Here is a 21,631-nt window from a genome sequence, read left to right on the forward strand (position 1 = left end):
GGGCCCGCGCACAGCAATGAAGACCCAACGCAGCAATCAATCAATCAATGAGTGAATGAATTAATGAATGAAAGAAACAATAAGAAATGGCCAGAGCCATCCCAACCTTCAGCAACCACCACCCTGATCAGCCAGCAGCCATCAATATGGAGGTAAGACCCTCCGCCAGCAAAAAGGTTTTGACTCACTGAAGGCTCAGATGATGGTTAGCATTTTTTAGCAATAAAATATTCCTAATGGAGATATGTATAGTGTTTTTTTAGCCACAATGTTATTTCACACTTAACAGACTACAGTACAGTGTAAACATAACTTTTATATGCATCGGGAAACCAAAAATATCCATGTGACTCACTTTATTGCGATATTCGCTTTACTGTGGTGGTCTGGAACCAAACCCCACAGTATCTCAAGGTATGCCTGTATTTTGTTTCTTTTCTTAAAAATACTCCGAGCATTGTAGATTCTGAAGCAGGGAAGCAGTGTGGGTAGCCAACTGAATACTCATATATCTCTAAATACAAAGCAATAAATAAAAATCAAGGCAACAAGGGACTTACCTGGTGGTGCAGTGGATAAGAATCCACCTGCCAATGCAGGGGACACGGGTTTGAGCCCTGGTCCAGGAAGATCTCACATGCCATGGAGCAACTAAGTCCGCATTCCACAACTACTGAGCTTGCGCTCTAGAGCCCGCGAACCACAAATACTGAGCCCACGTGCCACAACTACTGAAGCTCAGGCACCTAAAGCCCATGCTCCGCAACAAGAGAAGCCACCACAATGAGAAGCCCGTGCACCGCAATAAAGAGTAGCCCCTGCTCGCCACAACTAGAGAAAGCCCATGCACAGCAACGAAGACCCAATGCAGCCAAAAAATTAATTAATTAATTTTTTTTAAAAAATCAAGGCAACAAGTTAGAAGTAAATAATGTTTTCTGTCACTAGCCTGACTTAAGGTGGAGCCAGTGTTATATCCTTATTATTGGAGGTGATCAGGCAAAAGCAGAGTGAGACAGTTATTCTCTGGCACCAATCAAAGGTCATAAAAAAAACCCCAAAGGCCCTGCTTCTCATTTTAGGCAGAATAATCATTTTTGGAACTTTTATATTTAAAGAAAGCAAGATGTTGCCAAGCAAGTTTATTTATTCAGAGAATATTAGAAATAGAAAGGACCTTGGATGTCATCTAATGCAACCACCTCATATTACAGATGAAGCCACTGAGGCTCAAAGAAAAGAAGTGAATTTCCCAAGAAAACTGTTAACATGTGACAAAGTCACAGAAGGGTTAGACTAAAAATTTCCTAACTCTTAGCCAAGTGGTCTTCTGACTATTCCATGGTGTTCTCTGCTCTAAAAATCTACCAACAACCAGATCAAACAAGCAAATAAAATATAACACATTCCCATGGTCACCCAAATCATATGATGAAAGAAACACTAGAGATGATGAAATTTAAATACCTTAATAGAAAGTGTCATTTTCATCTACCTATAGGAGACTTCTCCTATGCATATATGTATATATGCATGTATTGTAGTCTCTATACTATTTATGTTTGTCTTTCCTAGAATCTATAAAGATGGATAACTACCTAGGTAATACTACATATAGTACAGTCATTTTAGGAAATAGGTGGATAAGCTATATGGCTTCTCCTTGATTTGTCAAAGATATTAACTTTAGTATTAGATTACTAACCTTTTTATATGTATATCTACACTCTTTGTATGACTACACAGAGGAAAAAGATGGACAGAACCCAATATAATTCATTTCACCAGAATTCAATAAAGTTTATAAAACCTATGTATAAACTTAAAACAAAATGATTCAATTAATAGCCTTCAAGAATCTAAAAGATGTATATGTTTATAAGTCTAAAAATTCTTATATTGAAACGTTTTTAAAATGTATATTCATAAACCTAAATGTAGAGATATTCATATAGAATTTTCAGTGTGTATAGAGAGGGTGTCTTCACAACTGTTGACAATTATTACCACCCTTAAGAGTTTATGATGAAAAAATGTCATTCCTAACGATCCAAGTCATTCCTAAATTATCACCACAATAAAGAGATCGATAAATGTCTCCCTAAAAAGCAACGTAATACACTTGTACCAATCAGTTATATTCAACAAATTTATTCATAAAGCAGTGGTTCTATGTGTTATTATTGCTCCAGCAAAACCATAATTATAATAACCCATACCAATTCTATTTATTTATCAGATTTGGTGGCACTATATTTTTATATTAAAAATTACCTGAATCATATTTATTTAAAACTGTACCTTAATCTACTAATACATGATACACAGAAAAGGCAATACTGATTATAAAAAATAACAGAAAGGCTAAAACCTTAGTAAGAAAAAGTAACTTAAAAACTTAAAATGAAACAAAAAGAATCAGAAACCAAAGACCAAAGACATTCAAAGACAGATCTATGACACGTTAATTTAATTATTCCACAATCTCTCTTCTTCCATTGGCATAATGGGAGAATACAATTTAGAGAAGTGTATTTAATAATAAATGGATCCACATATTAAAATTTGTTTTCTGAAGAAGGAACAGTCTTATGTAAATAAGACTGGGGGAAATCTGAGATTATGCATTTTCTTAACATTTACTATTTGAAACAATTCCCCTAACTTTCCAGTAATCATCTCTGACCACAGAGTTGAAATGAGTAGACATGTCACCCCAAGACTGTCAAGTTTGCAACTGTTACTTTATAGAATGGGAAAATTCTTCAAAGGGTAAACAAAAAATATAGGCATTTAAAAAATCTAGGTACAAACTGGACTATCACTGCAATATTATCAATGCAGGATATTAACAGAGAAGAAAAACAAAACTAAAAAACACTTACCAGATGGAGACATATATTCTGCATTTGCCCTGCAAACCACTTTGACGGGCAGATTACACATCTGCAAAAAGGCCTGTCAACCAAGAGAAGTCTACGGTAAGTCTAGTGAAAGTATATGCATATTCGAACACAACTTTTTATTTATTTCTTTTCCAAACTTAATAGCTCAGGAAAAGAAAAAGAATGAATCAACTTAAAGTGAAAGATTTGTACTCTAAAACAAAAATAAAATGTCATTTCAATACTAAAAATCAATATGACTTAGACACCAGTAAATGTATAAAACTTAAAGCATTTATACACATAAATGTAAATTATACACTTATTTTACTGCATTAGTTTATGTAAGTCAGCAATACTGCGTATTTATTTAATTTTCTTTAACAGATGACTAAAGTCCAAACTTTATAAGCTATTACTAACTTCCACTACTCTTTACAGAATCCTTATCTTTCCTGTCTTAGGGGAAAACTCTCAAAATGTTCATTTTACTACTTCAAAGTTCTCTCCAATAATACTCAACATCCTAATGTGTAGCTTTCATGCTTATTAACTCACTTTTTAAAGATATAGAATTGTTTATTTTTACTTTGTTTATAGCAACAAAAATTTTATAAGTGACTTAATTGTCTAACAATAGGGAACTGTTAAATTATTTATGGTAAATGCAAACCATATAATTTTATACAACAATTTTTTAAAATCATTAATTATATCTTCACACATGACTGCCTGAAATAAGAACTTTATTTCCAAAGCTTCCTTCCAACTGGGTGTGACCAATGTCTAAATTCTGGCCAACGGGACTCAAAGTTCCGGGCAACTGCTCGGGAAGTTTCTTTAAAAAGAAGAGATATGACCTCTCCTCTTTTTCCTTCTTGCTGACTAGAATGTGAAAAAGATGACTTACAGCCACCGTAGCCAAATTGAATCACAGTAAAAGCTGAGTGTTGAAGATGGTAGAGCAACAAGAAGAGGCAGGAAGTCTAAGTTTTTGATAATCATTCAGTCCCAAACCTGGATTACTTGTATTAAAAAAAGAAAGAAAGAAAAGAAAGAAACTTCTATCTTTTTAAGCCACTGCTATTTTGGGTTTTCCATAACTCACAGCCAAACCTAATCCTGACTAATTTACCAACAATTACTGTTTCTAGGTTTAAACAGCACCTCACCCAAACAAAAGTTGACTCCTCTATGTCTATGTAAGTATAGCTAACAGTCCTCTAAATACTATAACCTATGCTCCCAATTTATAACAATAATAGTGAGCTTCTTGGTTGGCCCACAAGTATGGGCTCCAGGTAGTGGTTCTCAAGCGTCAGTGTACCATCAAAGTCATGTGGAAGGCTTGTTAAAACACGGATTGCTAAGAAGGGAAGAATTAGAATAAGTATAAAGAGACCTTTCAAGAAGACTGAGAAGGAAGAAGGGAATTAAGAAGGGTCAGCTCCCTTCTATTATATATGTATCTGTACCCAATGATGGAAAAAGGTTGAGCTCGTTAAAACTTATATAGGAAATAGGCTGAAATGACAAGAACCAGGCAAAATAACTGACATACAAGATCCATGAGAAGATAAAAAGGAATGAAATAAGAGCACAGGTGGAAGCATCTGTTTTTTTCAGGAAACAGGACACTTTTTCCACTGTTCTTGCAAGGGGTGGTCAGCATCAGTGATGATGACTGCAAGCTGATAAGTGAGAAGGACAAGAAAATGAGGGAGTGCTCATATTCTGTGAAATGGGAGAAAAAAACGTCTGCCGAGAATGTAGGACCAAGAGGGGGTTTAGGCCTTCAGAAGAACAAAAAGAATTTGAAAGAACTGCTTAATGCATCTTCTCAAAGGTCAGAATAATACTCAGTTGTTAGTTAACAATCATAGTACTATATAAAATAGTAAATATGGTATATTTTGCTAACCTCCATGTATATTGGTAACTGTACTAATCATTGTTCCAAAAAGCTGTGTTTCACTAAAAGAGATTAAGCAAAATTGAAACGTTCTACAATTGAAGCCGTGTTTCCAGTCCTGTGAATTTTTTACTTCTTTACTAAAAAATAACTGGCTTAATTTTAACCAATTTAACAACATTCAACTTACCACAGACCTCAATTGATGGCACAATTCTACTTAGCCAAAGATTAATTTTATGGCATTTACTGCAATTATTCTTCATCCCTGATTCAAAAGAAATTTTCTGAATTAATCTGAATTAATCACAAAGAAGTCTGATGTCACAAACACAGTATTTTCATCCAAACATTAAAAATGCAAACCAAAACATTACCATTACTGTCTTCAAGAATATAAAAATTCCAAATCCAAAACAGACTTTGATTCAACAGTATTTCTCCTTTCTCTTGTAGCACAGGAGGAAAATCTCTGAGGCTCCAGAATAGGACTTTCACCTTTCACTTGCACTTTCAATCTCTTATCAGCACCTCAAATACTCTAATTAAAACAGGTGTGATACACCAACCTAAAACACATTTTATTTTCAATTCTGAATAGCAATCTGCATACTTTTATTCTTATGTAAATACAAAGAAAAATGTAGTTCTAATCATAATAAGGAAAGTTAGGAAAATTCAGCCAACTCCTATTCCTCTGTTGGATACATTATTCCAAACTAATTCAAGTGACTGACAACATAAAATAATTTAAATAAAAAATTTAGCACATCCTATGAGAACAATGATTTATAACTGTGCTGTCTAGTATGGTAGCCACTAGTCACCTGTGGCTATTTAACTTAAATTTAAATTGATTAAATTTGAATAAAATTTTTAATTCAGTTCCCCAGTCACACTAGCCATTTCACATGCTCAATAGCCATTTCACATGCTCAATAGCCATATGTGGCTAGTGGCTACCATATTTATTGGCCAGTACAAATAACAGAACATTTCCATCATCACAGAAAGTTCTACTGGACACTGTGGGTCTATTGCAATAGCAATGGTAATAGCAATAGCAATAGCAATGGTAATCAGTGCATAAAAGATACCTTAGCAAAACAGGCTGACATCATCTGAAAGAGATTAGGCTAAATATTATAAAAACAACCTGCATAGTATTACAGTGATGACTGTGAGACATTAAACACCATAATATTTTCAATTTTCAGAAAGAACTAATATAGGGTTTACTCATTTGCTGAGCAACCCCAATTGACAAAATGGGTCAGGTAAGTTTATTAAAATGTGAAAACTAAGAACTTTAGAATGAATAAATTAAAGCACAGCCAATCAATATATTCTTTGAATATAAATTTACTGAGTACCTAAACATATGACATGGTAGGACTTTTTTAAACACACACACACACACACATGCACACAGAACATAATACCCAGTACCTAAAGTCTAAGACCCTGAAATTTAATCAGCTTCATGTAGTTTCAACATATTGAGTGAATTAATTGAGTTCATAGCGTCAAAAAAATTCATTGAAGGGTATGTCTGTATATTTTTTTATTTCCACAAAAAAATTCAGAGGAAAAAAGTAATACCAGATCATCGAGAACCAGTTAAACATGAAGGATTGAACTTACACATTTATCTCTGCAACCTTTCAAAAAATCCAATGAAGTAACTGTGAAGAAGCAGAAAATGTGTAAACCCAGAAAAAACACAAAGAATGGAAGAGGAGACCAAAGCAGACCAGAGATGTCAACCCATTTTTAAAGATAAAAAGCAGACTTAGCAGGGCAGAGCAAGCTGAAACCTAAGGGCATGCAGAGGAGAAAATCAATACATTTGCAACACAGAAACTGGGAAGATTCCGAAACTGGAGGCACCAAGTACCACAGAAGGCAGAGGTGAGGTAAAGGACTACAAACAGGAGAATTGGATGAAAGTCTATAAAAGCATCAGACAACTAGCCCGCCCCCAATCTGGCAGGAGACAGGGGTTCATTCTCTGGAGAAACCCAACCAGAGAGGCTCCTGACGCAGGACCCAGGCACAGCAGAGGGCCCTGGGTAGAGGGTCACACTGGAAGGAAGGTTAAGGGAAAGTATGTACACTGTAGAGAGCCACAGCACCCTCTCCCTCTCAGCTCCCAAACACTGGCAGCCACATTAAGTCCTCCAGAGTACCCCTCCATAGAAAACACCTACCAATACTGATGATTTTAGTGAGGGGTAGGGACAGTGGCCAAAAAATGGCCACTGTGCAATCAGTCTATAGTGAAGCCCGCATGTCAAAAAGTTCCTCAATGCCCCATCAGCTTTTTAGTGCCTCAATCTTAAATATAAATTGTTAGCAGAGATCAACAGATATTTGAGGAAAGTCTCAAACATACAGAGCCAAAACAAACTACAAAAAAAAGTAGTTGAGAGGAAACAGAAAATGCAGACAGCAACTTCAAAGAAAAATTATAATGGCTAATATTCATTGAGCACTTACTATGTGCCAGGTACTTGCATAAGAGCTTAACTCTATGAGGTAGGTACAAAAAAAAAAATCCCTATTTTAAGATGAGAAAACAGAAGTACAGGGAGGTCAAGGAATCTATTCAAGGCATATAGGAAGAAAGGAAAGGAGGGAGGGAAGAAAGGAGAGAAAAAGGGAAAGGAAAAAAAGAAAGAAAGAAAAAGGGAAAAAAGGAAAATGAAAAGAAGCAAAGCATACAAAGGACTGAGATGACACTGAATGTCTCAAAAGAAGTTCCAAAAGCTAAAGGATGACAAAAGGCTTTCAAAATTCTAACAAAAAATCTTGCCAACCTAAAATTCTACATGTGGCCAAGGAATCAATCAGGTGTGAAGATAGAATTTTAAAAAAACATAACACAAGCAAGGTCTTTTTTAAAAGCCTAAAATAAAAATAATAAACCAAGAAAAAAAGAACATAGGATGCAGAAAATTAGGGAATCCAACACAAAAGGAAGGCAAGAAGAATTCCCTGAATGATGATGAACAGCAGTCTTAACAACGAGCTATGACGCCAACCAAGTAAGAAACTGTCCCAATTAAAGTAGAAGGAACAGGGCTTTCAAAGGTAATAGTTCCAAGAAATAAATAAATAAATAAATAAAGGACCTGACGCGTTTGACCATTGTGAGGGGGAGTTTTACAGTTCAAAGAGTTTAGGAGAGAAAACTACCCAAATGAATTAAATAAAGCAATTATTTACTCAATGGAAAAAAAATCATATAGAAAGAATATGTTCATTGTACACTAAGCCACTCAGCTGGGGTCAATATTTACATTCTAATTATAATATAAACACTGAATATTAATTTAACAGAAGTTAAAGAACTATTGGGAAAATGGAGAAGGAGAAGCGGAAGAGAGCTGCAAATGGTAAATTTCATAGTGGAATTCAATAGATATATTTAAATTAAAAAATGAAATGGCAACACAAGCATCTTACTTAGAAATATAGAGGTAAATACCAAGGGAAAAAAAATACAGCTGAAAGAACAGAAAGTGGTTGTTTCTGGGTATCAGGATTTGGGGTGAGGTAAGGGTGGGACAGTCGACTGTTTTCTGTGTGTGATAAGACTCCCATATATTGATGGTGGGAGTGGTAAACAAGCCAACCACTTTGAACTGTTTGGTAATATTGACTATTAAGCAGATGCCTACTCTGTCAGCCAACAATTCCCCTCCCAGAAATACACCAAAAAGAAACGAGGCATATAGCCACTAACATACAAGAATGCTCCTAGCAACTTCGTCCATATAATCAAATAAAGGAACTCAAATGTCCGTTAACATGAGCAGCAACTCTAAAATTCCTGATTCCAAGCTAAAAAGGATATATAATGTTACCAATTGCTATTATAAAAAAGCAAAAAATATAAAAAGATTACACATTTTTCTTAACTCTGAATTCTTTAGAAATAGCATACTTGGACAACTTTTAAATCAGAGAAATTCTAGAAACAATCCCAGAAGGTAACACCTATGATAATCCATGAAGATTCTAAATTCTATTTCTTCAGTAATTACTTCTGAATCATATCTTCTGGGAACTACAGCTCAAATATTTTGTAAAAACTAGTCTTGAGAAACAATATATTTCATTTACATATAATTGAAACTAAGGCCAGGAGTCTAAAGAAATAAGAACAATCTGTTACCAATCAATTTGACCCTTACAAATACTTTAAATCCTATATTCTAAAGTTATTTTAGATAACAGTGCCACTCCTTTTATTAGATCATAAAACTAGCATCTTAAATGTTGGGGGAAAACCTAACACATGTTGCAGATAAAGGAATGTCTTGTGATTGCTGGGGTCAGGTGGGGTGGGGGTGGCAGCAGTGGGAGGGGTGAATGAACTGGGAGTGTGGGGTTAGCAGAAACAAACTACTATATATAGGATGGATAAACAACAAGGTCCTACTGTAGAGCACAGGGAACTACATTCGGTATCCTGTGATAGACGAGAATGGGAAAGAATATGAAAAAGAATGTATATATATGTATAACTGAATCACTTTCCTGTATAGTAGAAATTAACACAACATTGTCAATCAACTATACGTCAATAAAATAAATTTTTAAAAAAAGAATGTCAGAAATATAGACAGGGATCCTGTAACAGCAATCCTTCAGTAACACGGTGGCAAGGCTTCTGATTCCTCTTCCTTCTCATTTCAGAACACTCTGTCTTCTAAAACTAGCTTTTACTGCTGTAATTCCCAGTTATGTGCCTGGTACATAACAGATAATAATTATCAGCTCAATGAATAAATGAACAAACACACAAAAATCTGAACAATACGTAAACCACAAAATAAACAAAGAGTAGAGAATCCAAAACTCAGTACACCTAGTTCTAGTCATACATGAACGTTTCTAAATGAAACAATAGAAACTTCTGATAATAAAAACACAGGGGGAAAAAAAAGGCTGCTTTTGTCAAAATTCAAAACAAAATTTATACTCAACCACTGGTCGGGGTATAAATCAATGTAATCTTTTTAAAGGGCACATTGGTAACATCTACCAAAATTCTAAATACACATAGCCTTTGACCCAGTAATTGTATTGCTAGAAATATATCATATGGGCATATTTACATAAGATTATATAAGATATATATAAGGATATTCACACCTAAGCCCTATTTATAGTAGCAAAGTAATAATTATAACAATAGCCTAATATCCATCAATAAACTGTGGTGAATATAAACTGTGGTTCAATAAACTGTGGTGAATCTATTAATGGAATATTTGTAGCCTTCAAAACAGAATGGGGTTGCCCCTCAACTGAACTTCTCACACTAAACTCCAAAGACATTTCTCATCTGGGCTACTGAATGACATAAGACAGTATACACCAAATGCAGAATTCCTTTTTGTATTATTTTTCTTCTAAAGGCCTGGAGCAAATCACTTAAACCATAGCTTAATAAGGCCTGCAAAAAGCTAATTTATTTGGTCCATTGCATAGCTTCCTGTGAACTAACTTGGTAGGAGGATATAATTTTGAATATCTAGAAGAATGAATGGAAAGCAATTATTCACTCACTCACTCAGTATTATTGAGCACGTGCTATAATATCAGAAACTGTTCTTGACACTGGGAATAGAGTGGTCCCAGACCTCATGGAGTTTACATTCTAATGGAGACAGATGATAAGCAAATAAACAAGAATAGATCCACTGTGATTCCTGCTACTTAGAAATACAAAGCAGTGTGAGGGTATTGCCACTATATGTAGGATGGTCAGATAAGGGTTCACCGGTAACATAACATTTGAGCATAAACCTGAAGAAAGTTAGGGAGCAAGCCATGTAGGTTTCTAGGAGAAGAGCAGTCCAAGTTCAAAGCAGTTCTGTGCTTCAACTGGAGTGTTTGAGGAACAGCAACGAGACCTGTGTGACAATGCAGACTAAGGAAGTGAGTGGTAAGAGACAAGCTCAGAGAGACAACCAGGAGATCATGTAGGACATACAGATAATTGTAAGGATTGTGGCTTTTAATCCGAGTGAGACGAACAATCATTACAGGGGCTTGAGCTGAGGATTGCTGGAATCTGACTGACATTTTAAAGGATTACAAACCACTATACAGAGATTAGATTGTAAAGAGTAGAAGGGTGGAAACACAAGAACTAGTTAAGAAAATTTTGCACTAATCCAGGCAAGAAATGATGGCAGCCCAGGCCAGGATAGGAGAGCTGGAGGTGGTAAGAAGTCAGATTCTGGCTATGTTTTCAAGGTAGGGCCAAAAAGATTTGCTGGTAACTGGATGTGGACATAGCAAAAAAAGAGAGGACTCCAAAGATGACTCAAAGTTTCTCACATAAACAATAAGAAAGACAGAATTGCCATTTACCAAAATAGGAAAAACTGTGGGATGAGCAGGTTTTGGTGCGAGGAGGAGGATTCAGGGGTCTTTAGATGGTCTTCTCTAATTACCGCTTCTCCATTAGACTTCTGACAGGCAATGAACAGCAGAAAACTCTGCTCTCTTTTCAAAGGTCTGGAGTTGCAAATGGCACAGTTATATGCTTTGAAACCAAATAAACAGATTCTAATGAAACATCAAGAAGCCCAATCTCAAAGGCCACCCCATCTCTTTTATGAACAAAGGTGACAGAAATACCCACAAATCAGTATCATCTTTGTCAACACTTTCCTGCAAGTATGGTAATATCAAGGTGTTAAGGAATGGGTGGAGCTACAGATATTATGCAGAATAAAAACACAATCAAGGACAGTTTTAATCTTTGATCTTTTCTGCATCTATAGCCCACCACGCTTAAAAACTGAAAAGTCAATTTAACACCTGGTTAAACAAGAAGCTTTAAGAAGCTAAGAAACCATCTGATAAGAACAGTATTATCTTCTGAAAATTTACTGAGAAGTAACACATGAAGGAGCCACTGTCAGCCGGAGTCCTTTAAAATCTCAGCAACTATGTCCCAGTTGTCAGAAAATTTAAAATAAGCATGCAAGTCTCACAATTAATATAAGCAGGTAAGCAGAATAACATTAATGAGCAAATCAAACAAAACGAAACATCTCAAATAGTGTTCCAGAAAAAATCTAGAGGGAAATCAGTGGAATTAAATTTAAGCCAAAAAGTCATCAATTTCTTTTACAGAAAACAATAATTATGATGGTCCCTGACAAAAGTAAGGAAATAGAATCTACAACCTTAAAAACCTTAAAATATCAAATATCCTTTGTTTTAATTGCATTATGTTAACAACAACCAAAAAGGTAATTAAAAATATTCAGTTCATGAAATGGTGTAAAGGGCTCAACCCTGGTTGAATGGAAACACAGCCAGCCAACAACAGGCCCACCCTGGTCACTGCATTTGCACATGGAAGATGCTGCCTCATTGAGATGCTGTCCTTACCATCATTTAGAGTAATTTGACTTTCTGTTGCTGACTCATAAGCCATACCACTCTTATGACTGGGCTACTATTAGCACACTCTCACTCCTTATTTGTCACTGGTTAAGTGCCCTAGCAGAACCTAATGGATCCTAACAGAGTAGAGATTTAAGAAGCAAACTGTTTAAGTGGGAGACTATAGTGTCTTTTGAAAAATGGGAATCCCCTGCATCAGTCTTAAAAGTCAATATAGAACAAAAAAAAGTTAATAGAGCAGTAAGACAGCTCTGGGTGGAATCTTGGTGATGACTGTGTTAATCTGAGAAAGTTTCTTTACCTTGTAAGCTTTCCCATTTCTAAAATGAAGACACCTTATTCTGCAAATTAACTGAAGTATTGTATGTAAAACACTTTACATACTGTCTGGCAAATAGTATTTCAATAAATATAAGGTATTATTATTAAAATTAGTAGTAATAATATTAGTAATAATAAATACTCATAAAGCTATCTGCAAAAGAAGAAAGACTATTTAACCTTGGTGATTTCACAAGAAAACTTCACTTATTTTATTACCTATTAAACACCTCCTTAAGAGAAAAGGGCAAATAATAATTATATACTGTAACTTAGTTATATTTATTTATAATCAAAATAGAAAAATTGTGCACTAAGACAGAAATCTCTAAGTAGATATTAAAAGAATAAATAAGGGAACATAACCAAAAGCTTATATAATATAAAATCTTCTCAACAAGGCAAAAACAACTGAAGACATTTTGATATTGACATAAACTTTTACTTTACAAATAATTTTTCAAAGTCATACACACTGATGAAACTGATAAAAGGCCTCCCTCTACAGAACATAAGTTCCATTAGTACATGACGACCACGCCTATCTTGTTCACTACTTTATCCTCAGCACACCACAGGTTCTCAATAAACGATTGCTTAATGAATAAGACACAGATATTCACAATAATAAATACAAACATACCTAAGTTCATAGAAAACGAGTAAGCTACAACAAAGATTAGCATTTTGTTATTTTATGTTACCAAAGCTCACTGCATTAAAAAGATCAATGTAACTCCTGTTAAATTCAGAGGTATTTAAGTAGGTATGTTTTAGAAAAACAATAACAGGAATTCAACTTCTTAAAAAATTAGCTATGCAGAAATCATCAGAAACCACAATTCAATATGCACAAAAAGCTCTAAATACAGCAAGTTTGTTACCAAAAACATGAAATGCTATTGGGAGCACATATGAAACACCACATCAGAAAATAGGACCTTCCTAATTAACACAACTCTCACCTGAAAACCACTCTTGGAATATATGACTCAAGTTTAAATATATCAATATCTGACAGCTGTAGAAAAAAATCAAGTGCAGAAAGAAAGCAACAAAAAAGATAACCAGAATAGGAAAAAATATAAGCTTTCCCTGTTAGAATTAAATATAAATAAAAGTAAATCATAGGGTCAAAATTAAGTAAAAGAGTTATAAAATAGTCAAAGACACAGAAAGAATAATTCTTGTAACCCAAGAACCTAATATAGTACCAGTCACAGAGCTGGCAATCAATGAACAATTTGGGAATAATGACAGGAAACTACTTTTTTTCTGAGCTCCTATAATGAATGTTGTAAAGTTTTGTGATTTACAGATTAAATATTCCCAACTGAGAAAAATAACAATAACAACAACAACAAAACCCACTAAATTTAAAATTCTTAGTATAAGTTAAATAGTAGATGGCAGCAATATAAAATGTATTCATTTCATTTTAATAACCTAATGGTAACTCGATACTGAATCATTTACCAGTGAACAACACCAATTAACTTCTTTTCTTTATTCCAAAAATAAAATGAACATTTATCTTATAAGTTAAATACATAACAATACTCTTTAATTGCACTTAAGCAATAAAATCAACATTGCTTGCCAATAAAAATATTAAAAGAACTCAAAATTTTAAAGAATTGTCCTCAATAACCTTTTAAAAGATTGAGTGCTTTAAATTGATTAACACTGTAGAATTTAAGGGATTATAAACATAGTTTCTAAATGTATGTAAACTTAACATTAACAAAATTATCCAAATTCTAAATAGAAAAAAATCCATTTTCAGTTCAACCATTACCAGTTATCCTTAGACAGCAGGCCTCAGGTTTTCTTCTTTAGGACAAAGCTTCTATTCATTTCATAATTAAATTTGAAATATTTTAGGTAAGAACTCACTAAGAACTATTCTAAAGCACACAATACCATTTTCAGGGCACAAAATAAAAATGGTTCTGAATTTTAATTCATATCTTGTTTTACCCAAACACAAAGGAAAATCTGTGACAACAACTGAAGGATTATTTTCCACCTTACTGAAGAGACATGTTTTAAAATTAAAAACCATGAACAAATCTATCTACAAAATAATTCACTTTTTATATCAAACAGCTGCAGACCCTGTAATTGAAATAATGTATCTAAGGTTACAAATGAAGAGTGTTAGGTATCGTTCTTGAAGTGACAGATTAAGTTCCTAATCCAGTTAAAGTAATAGCCATATTTGTAGTTTAACATAAATTAAGACCTTAATTATATTTGTGACTATTTTAAACAAAATAACAAATTCCTTTGTACCTGGCAATGTAATTTATATCAAAGCCAGGTTCATTTTCCAAACCAATCTATTTCACACTGCAGAAATACTCTGGTATAATGGTATAATGTAATTCTTGTTGTAGAATGTTGAAAGAGTAGATTCACTAAAAGCACAGAAGAGGTTTGAAGATAAATGAAGATGCTATTCATTCAAGGGTAATTTCATCTTAGAACTATATGAAAGATGTTTCGCTCACACGGGGTAGTGTATGGTCTCAAATTTAAGTGCATTTTCAGCTCAAATATAATGCTGCTAGATCGATTACGTTGATACTGTATATCTAATCATGAAGAATTCTAGCCTTTTTCTGTTTAAAAAATAGACTGTCATTTTTTTCATCTTACTGCTATGTCTTTATTGTTCTGTTTAACAGTAACAAATTTTAAAATCTTGCTTGCTATTTACTTTTTAAACAGAAAAGTATACGGTTGATACTCTAACTTGCAAACTCTCAGAACTACAGAAATGTAAATTTCTGCTAAGTTACATAGATATTTATATTAGCAAACCATTATCCTGTATAACCATTTTATATTCTTTCACTAATTACTAAAAATGACAACTCTAATAGCCATCTAATTCTATTTTGAATATACTTCATTTTCACAAATCTGTAAGATTAATTTAAATGTTTTATATACACCATACCATTTATGTGTTGAGAGATTAATATTAACACTGAGAATTTTTTTAATCTGCTAAATTCTATTTGCACTTTAAGTTCACAATCATCCCTCCTAAAGGTCACATTTTATACATTTAAATCATTCCAGGTGTTATATGCATATATCACCAAAATGCTTTATAATACTTCTGATATAAAAAAGGTAATGTAATGTAACACATTCAATCTGAAGAATTTAAATTCAGTGATATCAAGGAAACATCTGCAGCCTTTATTTTGCTAATTTACAACACTGAAAAGGATCCACTAAATTCTCTCTATCCCTTAGCTTTCCTTCTCCAAATCCTGAAAGTGAACACAGAAGCCTCATCTTGCAGAAAATGATCAAGTGGAAGGGATAAACATACTTTAAAAAACTAAAATTTTATACTTTATAAAACTTTAAGAAAGATATCAATTTAAAAATGTTTTACATAAAATAGTATTCTATTAATTCTCTATTAAAATGAATGTATCACTGCATTCCCACCTATTGTATTTATATCAGGTTTAAACTGACACTTAGAAACTACATACAACCATAAACAAGCTGTTTAAAGTAGAAAATGTATTAAACCAAACTGAAAATTCAAAATCATTTCCTCTAAAGTTCTATAGGTAAGTTGTCCACTGTGACCATCTGAATGACACAACAAGTTTACAACAGCTGTAATTTCATAATCACAGTTCTTTCTCCAATGCAACAATTGACCTGCAGTCCTGAAGGAAAGAGAGATACTCCTCTTTCCTGTTCTTCCCCAATCACTACATTAGGATGTTATCATTTAACTTCAAATTAATATGTCCACCTAAAAAGCATCAATTGTGAAAAGGAAAAAGCAAGGGTCAGCTAACTGCTTATCAGCAGATCTGACATGTTAGTGTTCATGGCCCAGTATTAATGGGGCCTATAAAAATGCTGACATTTTTAATGATTAAACTTGGGGGAGCATACAGAGAGGCAGGCTCTCAATGGAATAGCTTAAACTATATTTTCCTACTGTTAAAATAGGACTTCGGTCTCCCAGTTTACTTCCTTTTGTACCAATAGTAAATAATTCTTTCTAGTCTATCTATATGACTAGATATAATTTTAAAAAAGCAAAACAAATTTTTTTTTGTAACAGCCTGTGTTAATAAAAACCACAAAACCTGAAGGAAAAAAAACAACATATTCAACAGAAAGAATATAGTTTTTTTCTGTGTGTTCCCTTTCATTTTTAGAGATTAAGTATTTATTCACAAAGGATAGGAAAAAATAAGAATATTATTTCCCTTAACCTGAGCTTAAATGTTATTCTTACTTGAAGTAACTAAAAAATGAAGAAGTAAAAAGTAAGACTACTTTTTCATTCAGCATTCTAATAATCATCAGTTTGAGACACTCTCTAAAAAATAAATTCAATAACTAAACTTTTACAATATTTAGATTAAGCCATACAAAAAAGGAAAACAGGTTTCTTTTTAAATTGGCTTCATACATAATAAACAAAAATCCTTTCTAAAACTTACTAGAAGTAACATTTTATTATATAAAGACATTCACAAAATATGTATATAAATCTTTGAAGCAAAAATAGGCACTAACTCAGCATTCAACATCATCTTGTAGTTCTATTGCTTTTACTTTTTTCAAAAGAATTTCCCATTTATTACCTAACTTGAACTTCCTAATAACCCATAACATAGGTAATACTACCTTTATCACATCTCAGAGATCCAAAAGCTGCAACATATCTATCTCTCACATCTTAATGTAATCCGTAAACTGTAAGATATAATTTGCTAGGAAATGTCAGAAATGATTTTTGAATTAAGTGTCTACTTATTTTTGGATAAAACTCCAAAGGTCTGTATCACTGGACTGGACTGGTATGCAGCAAGGTGTTACAAGGGTGGACTCTAGACCCAGACTCCCTGGATTTGCATTCCAACTCTGTCAACTACTAATTATATAAGTTTGGGCCAATTGCTTAACCTCTCTGCCTCAACTTCCTAATCTGCAAAATGGAAATAACAGTGCTACCTACCTCATATGGTGCCTGTGTGTAAACATTATCTATGATACCTAAAGTACACAGAACAAGACCTGGCGCATGGAGTAAGTGCTGTGTAAATTTTAGCTTCAGTTATTACTGTTGTTCTTATTAATATTATCTGCAGAATGGGGATTATAACAGCACTGACCTCATAGAGTTATTATAAGGATTAAATGAGCTCATAAGAAATAAGTGCTCAGCACAGTGATGAGTACATAGTAGGCACTCCACCAATGCTGTTGGTGTCTGTTTACCTCCTCAATTTGTGGGCTCTATGACCTTGGCCAGAGCTTTCCTAAGCTTCAGTTTCCACATCTTTAAAATGAGCTTAATAATAGTGCCCTACACTAGGGTTACGGTAAAGATTGAATGAGATAACGCACATAAAAGCTCTCAATAAGGTGCCTTAGACAATAAAAGCATTCAATAAATACTCAACTTTAAAACAAACCTTATTTAGTATTATTAAAATAATGGTTTGTTTGAATTCAAGCACTCTATATTAACAACTTTTAGTTACGGAATGAAACAATGAATATAAAAATTATTAATGTTCATACAGCTTTAAATATGTCCAAAAATAATTCTTACACCTAACATTTATTTTAATTACTTTAGGCATTACAAAGCCTGCAAGCTTCCATTCCTGATGCTGACACTGATTATGTATATTTCCGTCAAAGAATCAGGAAAGAAGGAAATAATAACCAATATTCATTGCATGTTTACAATATGCCAGGTGCTTTTCTAAATGCTTTAATTTTTATATATATTTTACATATTTTTTAACACATTCAGTCTTCATGACACCCAGTAGGATAGCTTCTATTATATCTCCATTTTACAGATGAGGAAACTTGAAACAAAGAGTAATGTTTAAGGTATTTGCAACAGAGACCAACCACCCATTTTCATTTGTGGAATCTGCTATAAAAAACAACATATACTGAATCAGTAAAGACATAAACTTCTTGAAGAAAAATCAAATGAAACATTTTCTGCAGAAAACTTTGAAGTCCATATGCATTTGCTCATACAGTATTTCTGGACACGTACTGCCCAATACAAGAGCCACCAGCTACATACAGAGTACTTGAAATGTGGTTGGCAGAAATTGAGATGTGCTGTAAGTGTGAAATACACAACAGATTTTGAACTTAATATAAAAAAACCAAAAACATCACGTTAATAAATTATGTACTGATTACATGTTAAAATGATAATATTTGATAATATTAAATAAAATATATTATTAAAATTAATTTCACCTGTTTCTTTTTACTTCTTTTAGTGGGGCTACTTCAAAATTTTAAATTACATATATGGGCAACATTATATACATTATATATTTACTGGACAGTTGATTTAGGTTTAGGGGATGAGAGGACAGCAACAGAGAATTGTTATCAAAATTCTTTTACCAACCATTACAAGCTTCAAAGTGGAAGTAATATTATGAAATAGAAGATTTCTCTCCCCCATGTTTGTGTATGTAATACTGTGTATGTGCACCTTGCCATATATATGTGTGTGTGTATATATATTTATACACACACACACTGCTCATGAGAACCAGAGGAACACGCTACTCTAATACTTCAAAATATTCAACATACAAGATTATTTTATGACTAGGCAAACACTTCAGGTAATACCAATACTTTGTGGATGAAAGAAGGAAAGCAAATCTAAGAGGAAATAACAGCCATGGGGGAAAAAAATTTATTTTCTTTTAAACTGAAATCATAAAAGTTCCTTTAACAACAACAAAAAAAAAAATCTAACCACTCAGTTCCAGGAATATAATAAATGCCAATTCTATGTGGTAAGTAAAATTTAAATTTCCTGATGGCTTAACTGGCAGACTACTAAAATATCCGATGCTTGATATCTGATATCTTCTAGAAAATAACCAGTTTATGGATACCCATCACATTGTTTTGATCAATTTTATACATTTAACTGATTCTTCTAAACGGATACTGGTCCACTATATAGAAGAAAATTACTCCATAAAGTTTACATCAGATATCTGGAAAAGTCACATTTATAGTCATGGCTACTATCAGCTGTCAAGTCAAAGAATATTGAAGAAAACCAAGAATTTTTAATATATGCTGGTTAATTTATCATCTAAGTGACATACGTAGGATAACAAAAAAAATTAAAACAGTTATGCAAAATTCTGCATTTTAAAAGGTTCTTATTTTCTGGTTTTAATTGCAACTGTGATTTGAGATGCCATGGTGAGAAAGGAAATTAATAAGAACCATAAAAACAGAATTACTAGATAAGGTACACACTAAGATTTCTTTATTCTTTCCTTCCCCAGATTATTTAAAATGTTAATTTTTTTTAACAGTAATATAACGATATCTTGGTTTGGGCTGAAAACTATTTAAACCATCTATTCTAGGGTTTCTCAACATTGACACCATTTACATTTGGGGCTGGATAATTCTTTCTGTGGAGGGACTATCTCATGCACTGTTTCACAGCATCCCTGGTGTCTACCCAATAGATGCCAAAAGCAGCCTCCCTAGCAGTTGTGACAATCAAAAATGTCTAAACACTGTCAAGTGTCCTCTTTGGGGTAGTAATCCTCCCTCAGTTAAGAACTACTGGTCTATTCCTACCCAAAATACAAATGGGACCTAATGAAACTTAAAAACTTTTGCACAGCAAAGGAAACCATAAACAAGACGGAAAGACAACCCTCAGAATGGGAGAAAATATATGCAAATGAAGCAACAGACAAAGGATTAATCTCCAAAATACGCAAACAGCTCATGCAGCTCCAGATCAAAAAAACAAACAACCCAAACCAATGATGGGCGGAAGATCTAAATAGACATTTCTCCAGAGAAGGCATACAGATTGCCAACAAATACATGAAAAGATGCTCAGCATCGCTAATCATTAGAGAAATGCAAATCAAAACTACAATGAGAAAAAAAAAAAAAACTACAATGAAGTATCACCTCACACCAGTCAGAATGGCCATCATCAAAAAATCTACAAACCATAAATGCTAGAGAGGGTGTGGAGAAAAGGGAACCCTCTTGCACTGTTGGTGGGAATGTAAATTGATACAGAACTACCATATGACCCAGCGATCCCACTACTGGGCATATACCCTGAGAAAATCATAATCAAAAAAGAGTCATGTACCACAATGTTCATTGCAGCTCTATTTACAATAGCCAGGACACGGAAGTAACCTAAGTGTCCACTGACAGATGAATGGATAAAGAAGATGTGGCACGTATATACAATGGAATATTACTTGGCCATAAAAGGAAACGAAATTGAGTTATTTGTAGTGAGGTGGATGGACCTAGAATCTGTCATACAGGGTGAAGTAAGTCAGAAAGAGAAAAACAAATACTGTATGCTAACACATATATATGGAATCTAAAAAAAAGAAAAAAAAAGCATGGTTCTCATGAAACTAGGGGCAGGACAGGAATAAAGATGCAGATGTAGAGAATGGACTTGAGGACACGGGGACGGGGAAGGGTAAACTGGGATGAAGTGAGAGAGTAACATTGACATATACAGTACCAAATGTAAAATAGATGGCTAGTGGGAAGCAGCCGCATAGCACAGGGAGATCAGCTTGGTGCTTTGTGACCACCTAGAGGGGTGGGATAGGGAGGGTGGGAGGGAGATGCAAGAGGGAGGGGATATGGGGATATATGTATGCATATAGCTGATTCACTTTGTTATACAGCAGAAACTAACACAAGTTTGTAAAGCAATTATACTCCAATAAAGATGTTAAAAAAAAAATAAATGTCTAAACACTGTCAAATGTCCTCTGTGGGGTAGTAATCCTCCCTCAGTTAAGAACTACTGGTCTATTCCTACCCAAAATAACCTTCCTATTGGTGAAAATTACTTCAGTACTTCCTAAACTACTATTCTTTAGTTTTAGAGGCTCTTAACAAGGGACCCCCAGATACCTTCAGCAGGGATATCAGTAAGCCTCCTGAAACCACATGCAGAATTGCCTGGGTATGTTTATACTTCTATACGCACTGGAATGTTTCCTAG

The 21,631-nt window shown here is 33.8% G+C and overlaps 1 protein-coding gene across 3 annotated transcripts in view; it reads right to left on the minus strand.

The window, feature by feature from the left end:
• Nucleotides 1–21,631, minus strand: part of MTX2 (metaxin 2) — a 64,996-nt gene that overhangs the window by 15,097 nt on the left and 28,268 nt on the right. The window contains exons 2-3 of one of the 3 annotated variants that reach the window (XM_060151416.1): nt 4,988–5,065; nt 2,886–2,958 (exon numbers count right to left, since the gene is read on the minus strand). In XM_060151416.1, the coding sequence (XP_060007399.1) occupies nt 2,886–2,946 (61 nt within the window). In that variant the 5' untranslated portion in view covers nt 2,947–2,958; nt 4,988–5,065. Of the gene's footprint in view, nt 1–2,885; nt 2,959–4,987; nt 5,066–11,187; nt 11,335–21,631 lie in introns of all 3 variants that reach the window. The other 2 variants (XM_060151417.1, XM_060151415.1) reach the window with 2 other exon arrangements.

This window comes from Lagenorhynchus albirostris, chromosome 6, assembly GCF_949774975.1.
Source record: "Lagenorhynchus albirostris chromosome 6, mLagAlb1.1, whole genome shotgun sequence".
Lineage (NCBI taxonomy): Eukaryota > Metazoa > Chordata > Mammalia > Artiodactyla > Delphinidae > Lagenorhynchus > Lagenorhynchus albirostris.